At 35.6% G+C, this 8,016-nt stretch overlaps 1 protein-coding gene across 1 annotated transcript; it reads left to right on the plus strand.

The window, feature by feature from the left end:
* The first annotated feature begins 55 nt into the window (after positions 1-55).
* On the plus strand, positions 56-7,687 carry LOC138305457 (uncharacterized). Its single transcript, XM_069245692.1, has 7 exons — positions 56-94; positions 676-770; positions 1,346-1,416; positions 2,319-2,416; positions 3,156-3,347; positions 3,476-3,583; positions 6,333-7,687. Exons 3-7 carry the CDS (start codon positions 1,366-1,368, stop codon positions 6,484-6,486), a joined length of 603 nt encoding a protein of 200 aa, XP_069101793.1. The 5' UTR covers positions 56-94; positions 676-770; positions 1,346-1,365; the 3' UTR covers positions 6,487-7,687.
* Positions 7,688-8,016: the final 329 nt, after the last annotated feature.

The following is an 8,016-nucleotide window of genomic DNA, read 5'->3' on the forward strand; positions in this document are numbered from 1 at the left end:
GTCAACGCCTATGTATTCAATAGTAAAAATGAATCGTTACGACAAAAAACAATTTATGGAATTTATCATATCGGCTGCTTCAAGGTCTTGAAAGGTACATTACCTAAACTGAGAAGGATTCTGACGTTAAACAGGTCACTGCACTGCACGCAATGTCTCTGTGCTATAGTACCGTATAGACAAAAGTGTTATCACAACATCAACCAAGCAGAACCTCACTTATATTTGCATACTTCGTAGCTTTATGCTTACACTTTTTCTAGGTGTTGTGACTTCTTTAAAGATATTGGTTTTTGATAAAGTACACTACATACGTTCATGGGTTAGTTATTGGTAAAAATTAGTATTTGATATAAGATAATCATGTTTTAAATTGAAATAACTACGGTTCTATAACAGTTCGTTTACAAGCAAACCGACTTTTTGTATAGCAATGTTGTATAGCAATGGGATACTACCGGGGTATTATGTGTAAAGGTGTACAGCGCTTTAAATAGTAATATAATGCGTGTTCACTGAACCATGTATACATCCTAAATGTGATACTCGCAGTCTAACATATTTTCTACCAGGACATCCGCATTCATCGTATCATTAAACGTGTTATTGTACCAAAACAACTTTTTAAATCTAAAATACTAGTAAAGGCCATTTTTTGTTTGTTTTGTTCCACAGAGTATTTAAATTGTGCAGGTTTGCACCGACTACAGACGGAGATCTGTGTTTGGAAGAAAGCGCACACACAGGTAAAGACGTACGCTGTTACAAAGGTAAGTTGTTATCAATGCAAACATACGTTTTCATAAGTATTGGTGGTACATCATTACCACACTGTAGATGTAACACCATCAAATTTTTAGCGCCAAAGCGACCTTGAGCAGGTTAATGCAATTATATAAATGGTAATAAAAACGACATAAAGTTAATACAATTAACAAAATCATATTTAAGCCTAGCTTTTCTAGCACGAAAAACGCTAACATATGCTTTTATATAAACACTTTAGTAAAATGGTTATTCATTTTATTCATGAATGTTCTTGTTGAACAAAATTGTCAGATTTAAAATTTAAAAAAAAGAATTTTTGAAAAATTTCTCACCACAATGAGTATTATAAATTAAAACGAAAAACATTAGTTAATCTACAACTCTCCAGCTATATTTTGAAATTGCGGGTTGGCTAATGTTCGATTTTACCAATATTGTTAGTTTGGAAAACAGATGCAAACTGTGAATCCGTGTAGTAGATTCTCACAATATATTATGTCATTGTCATACCCTGATGGATAAGAAAATAGTGACATCGACTCTATAAAACGTAATCAATTACTGTTATTTTTCACAGATTCTGTATTCGACGATAAAATGGGAGAAACATCGCAAAAATCGTCTAGTACCAGATGGTTTATAGCCATGGTAAGTTTTTATTCAGATATACAAGAATCCGTCTCTCTGTCTGATTTCTTGTTCCAACAACTCCTTCCAAACGACATCTTGTATCTGACAAGTTTTAATGCATTTCATTGCACCATGAGGAGGCATGCGTAGAGTAGAAAGGGCCATTTATTTGTCGACAATTTGATGGATAGGGTTGTCAGGTTACTTACTTTACACAGTTTGTAAAATCCCCAATAACGCGTTAGTCTTTGGATCGCTATTGTTCAGACTTGGTCACGTAAGGTAACATATGAATATCAATGAAAGTGTTTGGATAAAATGTGAGCACATTTGCTCCTATTGTCAAAAATAATTTGCTTGTGTCATGGTTATCAATAAGAGTAACATATTATTATTTCTAGAAATTTTCGCTTTTATGTACAAAAATAATATTAGCAGAATTTAAGTGTCAAATAATGAGGTAACCTGGTCAATATTAGCAGCTATATACCGCTCGGCTAGAGAGATCAGGCTATAATCCAGAGGTCCAGACTCCAACCCCTGTTAGAGGCAGTGATCAATATATTACAAATCATACACCCTGTTACATTGGCGCCCATGTTGGGACTCGGGAATTATACTCAACTGTACCTGCGAATAAATCGTTGTGACCCCTGGGAATTTGAGGATTAGTTCATTCCTAGAGGGGGAGTATGTACATTTGTAACTAACCTTGGTTAAAACTAGCTGCAATATACCGCTCGGCTAAATAACACTTCTCTTTAGCACGATAGGTTGGGCGTCAGACTAGTAATCCAGAGTTCAGAAGAATGATTACATTAACATAAACCATGAATCGTTTACAATTATGAATTCAAACTTTTTAAAGGACTTATCTGAAATTCGTGTAAATTTTCGTTTTTTTTTCTGAACTATTGCAGATGGCCACTCATTTTGTCTTATCCGTGCCGATTCTATCCCTCGTAACCATGATGTATACCAGGCAGAACGAAATGATGAACATTGAAGAGGAATGCGAGTAAGGAACAATCAGTTTATTGTATATCTATGTCAATACTACTGATGGCAATGGGACAGCACATCAATTATCGGGTTACATGTCAATCATGACTTAGGATGATTTATAACGAAAGTTTCCATATCTCTAAACGAAGCGCGTGGAATTCATTTTACAGTCGATTAGTCCCACATTAGGGTTATTGTGCTATTACGTCAAAATATGACGTCACAATCACCGGAAGGTGGAACTAAGAGACGGTAAAATGGTACTTCACACACGTCGTTAAGGTATTTCGATATCGACACATTAGATAACGTTTAAAGCACATTAGGCACCATAAAACGTAATTGCAACAATTTTAAACGTTACAAAACGTTATTGATGTATTCAAACTCACTAGATTATGTCTTAAGTTTCTATAAGATGTAATACTACAAAGACAAAACTTTAAGCCCTTACTTTTAGAATTGAAATTGATTTAACTATTAAAGTACATGGCGTGTCTCCGACAGCAAAACCCATTATCTAGAAGGTGCTTATAAAATATTTATTGTTGCAAGAAACGTTGCATGTTTTTCACCTCAGTGGACAATAGTTAAATATTCTACAAGAGCTTACTGTAAACATGAATATTTTCGTGAGTGGTTAATTTCGCGATTTTTATGTTTTCACACCAAAAAGAATTTCTCTTCATTAGTGTTAAATTTCTCCTGCTAATTTGTACGGTACATTAAGAAGATTGTTTCTGCTATTTCAGTCTGTTAGAGAGATTCCCCGGGTTTTTCCGTGACATAGCACAACAGGAATGGCACGAGAATAATCTCGTCCGATCTGTACCCTTCACTGCCGAGTATATCCGAGATGACTGTACATCCCTAATACAAGCCGGGAATACAAAAATGTGTCTGTTAAAACGAGAACGAGCCACGAACCACGGCTGTTGTAAAACGTAAGTTTAGTAACAGTAAATCGTAAAGTAAAATCACGTTATAAATTCTATATTATAAAGGTATTCATAGCACAGATACTACTTCATACTTACTGTAAATTCAGTTTACTGTATGATATCTGTTCTAGCTCCAAAAAAACAAAGATCATTACTGGACAAATATTATGTGGAGGAAAGAATAGAACACTAGCCAAATTCAAAGGTTACCAACAGTATTTTCAGTTTGATGCCTGCAGGTAAGAACACATAACGAACTTATAGTTATAAGAAACATCTATCGGTATGACTATGGAGATTCTGTATATTTGATAATCGGGATGTTGCTAAATTGGTGTCGCTATTCCAGAACACTAACTTATTAAGTTTCAATGTCATTAAAATAAAAAAAATGTTCACTTTTGTATTAGTTAGTGTTGAGGTGGTGTTATGGTAGCAGTGTACAGTAGATTTGAAAAAAATCAGCAAAATAAAGTGCAGGCTCTACACACAGCTTTTTAACATTTAAATAACACCTGTATAAAAGTATATATATTTTTAATCTACACAACTTTTCCAATTGGTATACAGAGTTCATTTTTGGACAGGTCTGTTTTTTTTGGTTTGGGAGTCTGTAAAAACCATGGTAACCATTTTTTTTAAATTGCAAAACATTGGGATTTTTAACCCAAAATTACCCTCCTCTAGGAGAATTGTTTTTTTGAACACAGTTTAAACCAAGCATCACTGTCGTGATAGCGGAACTGAGCCTATTTCGACTTAGGTATACAATTAAACTTTTGAGTAATCTTACCTCGTACCGCGGCTATCAATTTCTGCTGCTATAGTAGTGAGTCTCTCCGTCTTAGACGCACAATCGGATATCCTCTAAACCATTAATCTCGAACCCATTTTGTTGAATTTGCAAATATGAAGCCTACATGTAAGTCTCTAGATTTAATTCACCAATTTTAGGACATATACATTTTTAAATGTTTACGCATATAATAAAACAGGGATTTTCTGCTTAATAAAAAAAATCTCACCATGGCCATTCGGTCTAACTGTGAACTGCTATCTATAGTCTTCTGACATGGCTACGCCGTCAAGTCTAAGCTTTATATTTAAGTTATTTGTGCCTCAGTTTTCATACTCAAGAATCAAGAAGATCTTTAAATATACATGTTTTCTTCACCAAATTAACGATTTATTGGTTTTAATTTTACAATTTCAAATAAAGGCTCAAATGAATTTTGGCAGTACTGCCAACAATCTTGATATTGACGTCTAAAGAGTAATAAAAAGATTGCACACGGTTCAACCAAGAAGCCAAGTTATGACATTTGACATTTTGATGGTAATGGTAATAATTTTAAATCGATTTCTCCATAATTATATGATTTCATATAAACATGCATAAGGCTAGAAACTAGAACTATTACAGTGCATGCATTCTGTTTTGTTTTTGTTTTTGTTTTTCAAATGCCTATAAAGTATCATTAATGTTTTGTCTGTTTTGCATTTGAATTATATTTACAGCATATTTCATTAAATCAGATGTTTTCAATACACTTCTGAAGAAAAATAGAATGTCAAATTTTTTTACACATAGGCCTATAACTTAACTTCAAGGGCATACTCGATACTCCAGAAGTTACTATCAACGACGTTATATCCAATCCTGAACTATATCGTACTGAAGGCAGCTCATGATAAAAAAAACTGACCAATCACAGGCCTCAACAATCTGATTAAAATCCACATCCTTAGAATCACTCCGTTCAATCGAGGATCTGACAACATCGCACAGTCAAGATTCTGGCAGCAGCAATTTGATTGGCCATGTCCAAAGGTCACCAGAATGTGACCTATAATGGGATGTTGTCAGATCATCTTACCCAACGAAGCGATAACAAGGATCTGTATCAGATCATCTTACCCAACGAAGCGATAACAAGGATCTGTATTTTAATCGGATAGAGGCCTAAAAAGACTTCCTACAGAGAGAGCGACGCCCAATGTCGCCCAATGTGGTAATAAGACGGTCAGCTTATAACTTTTGCGACTCCACAAAATAAATATCTCTAAATATTACCGAGTTTTCTCGAAACTTGTCAACATGGTAAAGTTTCTCGCGGACTTGGCCAAGTACGATCGGCACATTCATAGGACCCTGTTTGGCGGAGTTATGGCCCTTTGATTAACAAAAAACGTCATTTTCGGCTGTTTGCGCTTAATAACTCTCGCAAATATTTCCGGTTTTTCTCGAAAATTAATAACATGGTTAAATGTCTGAGGAACTTGACCAGGTTCGATGGGCACTTTCATCAGACCCTATTTGGCGGAGTTATAACCTTTGATTAACGGAAGCCATAACATTTTCTGTTAACTGCTTTCTATTAAAACTGTTATTTAGTGATTATAATTTAAATATTAAGTGCATCACTGATTCATCTATAATGACTGTTTTCTAATTTTGCAGCTGTAGTTGCCATGGCATCCATTCAAAATATGCATAAATTATAAAAATGTGGAATTTTTGACACTTTTGGTCAAGGTTTAGTTTATGACACTATAGAGATCATCCTTGAACAAACTCATATTTACTGAGAATATGTATGCACGTCCACTAAATCTTTAGGACAAATATGAAGTTTGTTCTACTATGTCAAAATTTCCACATTTTAATAATTGATGCATTTTTCGAGTTGCTACCATAGCAACCGAAGCTGCAAAATTAGAAAACTATTAGTACAATTTAAGTAGGGATGTACTAAATATGTCAAATCCAACAAGTTAAAAACTAAATAACCAGTTTGAAAATTTGACGGATTAGGGGGTGAAAAAGGGCCCAAACCATATATGTATAGTCTTTATGCCTACTACATTACAAGTCGTTGCCTAACATTTATATCGAGTGTGTGGGCCGGCTACATTTACATCATTGGATGGATGTATTACAAATGCATTTTTTCGATAAATTCTAAAAATGACAATTTCGTCTTACAGCACATTACCCGAATGTGATGGCAGCGTGTGTAGCTGTGAGAAAGACATGCGCACTGCCGTGTACGATGAAGGAACAGGGGTATGCGGCGAGAGATATGGCATATGCAACTTCTCTATGGAGGGATGCTGTAAGTGTGTACCCCCAGTACCATGACGAACATAACACAACATTTTTTTAAGATACTACATACACAGGACCCGGGTTTTATCTATGGAGGGATGTTGTAGGTGTGTACCCCCAGTACTAGGACGAACATAACACAACATTTTTTAGGATACTTCATACACAGGACTCTAGTTTTCTCTATGGAGAGATGCTGTAAGTGTGTACCCCCAGTACCAGGACTAACATAACACAACATTTATTAGGATACTACATACACAGGACTCGGGTTTTCTCTATGGGGGATGTTGTAAGTGTGTACCCCCAGTACTAGGACGAACATAACACTACATTTATTAGGATACTACACTGTGCATACACAAGACTCGGGTTTTCTCTATGCAGGGATGTTTTAAGTGTGTACCCCCAGTACCAGGACGAACATAACACAACATTTATTAGGATACTACATACACAAGACTCGGGTTTTCTCTATGGGGGATGTTGTAAGTGTGTACCCCCAGTACCAGGACGAACATAACACAACATTTATTAGGATACTACATACACAGGACTCGGGTTTTCTCTATGGGGGATGTTGTAAGTGTGTACCCCCAGTACTAGGACGAACATAACACTACATTTATTAGGATACTACACTGTGCATACACAAGACTCGGGTTTTCTCTATGCAGGGATGTTTTAAGTGTGTACCCCCAGTACCAGGACGAACATAACACTACATTTATTAGGATACTACATACACAAGACTCGGGTTTTCTCTATGGAGGGGTGTTGTAAGTGTGTACCCCCAGTACCAGGACGAACATAACACAACATTTATTAGGATACTACATACACAAGACTCTGGTTTTCTCTATGGAGGGATGCTGTAAGTGTGTACTCCCAGTACCAGGACTAACATAACACAACATTTATTAGGATACTACATACACAAGACTCGGGTTTTCTCTATGGAGGGGTGTTGTAAGTGTGTACCCCCAGTACTAGGACGAACATAACACTACATTTATTAGGATACTACATACACAGGACTCGGGTTTTCTCTATGGAGGGATGCTGTAAGTGTGTACCCCCAGTACCAGGACGAACATAACACTACATTTATTAGGATACTACACTGTGCATACACAAGACTCTGGTTTTCTCTATGGAGGGATGTTGTAAGTGTGTACCCCCAGTACCAGGACGAACATAAAACACATTTTTTAGGATACTTCATACACAGGACTCTAGTTTTATCTATTGAGGGATGCTGTAAGTGTGTACCCCCAGTACCAGGACGAACATAACACAACATTTGTTAGGATACTACATACCCAAGACTCGGATTTTCAAAAGGTGATTAACAGCATTGTTTATTAGGGACAACTTTAAATACTGACAAAAATACTTCTATATAATCTATATAATCTATAATCTATAAATAATCTATATATTGATTGTATTACGTGAAATCTTGATCATAACTTATCTAATATGAATATTGTAGAAAAATTGTTATTTGTGTTATGATACAATCGTGTGTTTGTGAGAGGTTTTTATTACTTTCTTTTGTTA

The sequence above is a fragment of the Argopecten irradians genome, chromosome 13, assembly GCF_041381155.1.
Source record: "Argopecten irradians isolate NY chromosome 13, Ai_NY, whole genome shotgun sequence".
NCBI classification, from domain to species: domain Eukaryota; kingdom Metazoa; phylum Mollusca; class Bivalvia; order Pectinida; family Pectinidae; genus Argopecten; species Argopecten irradians.

Bases quoted from the DNA above. Each gene is read 5' to 3' on its own strand.
- LOC138305457 (XM_069245692.1), top strand. From the start codon at position 1,366: ATGGGAGAAACATCGCAAAAATCGTCTAGTACCAGATGGTTTATAGCC. The intron at 1,417-2,318 runs GTAAGTTTTTAT...GAACTATTGCAG, and splicing joins CCAGATGGTTTATAGCCATG to ATGGCCACTCATTTTGTCTT. The intron at 2,417-3,155 runs GTAAGGAACAAT...CTGCTATTTCAG, and splicing joins AACATTGAAGAGGAATGCGA to TCTGTTAGAGAGATTCCCCG.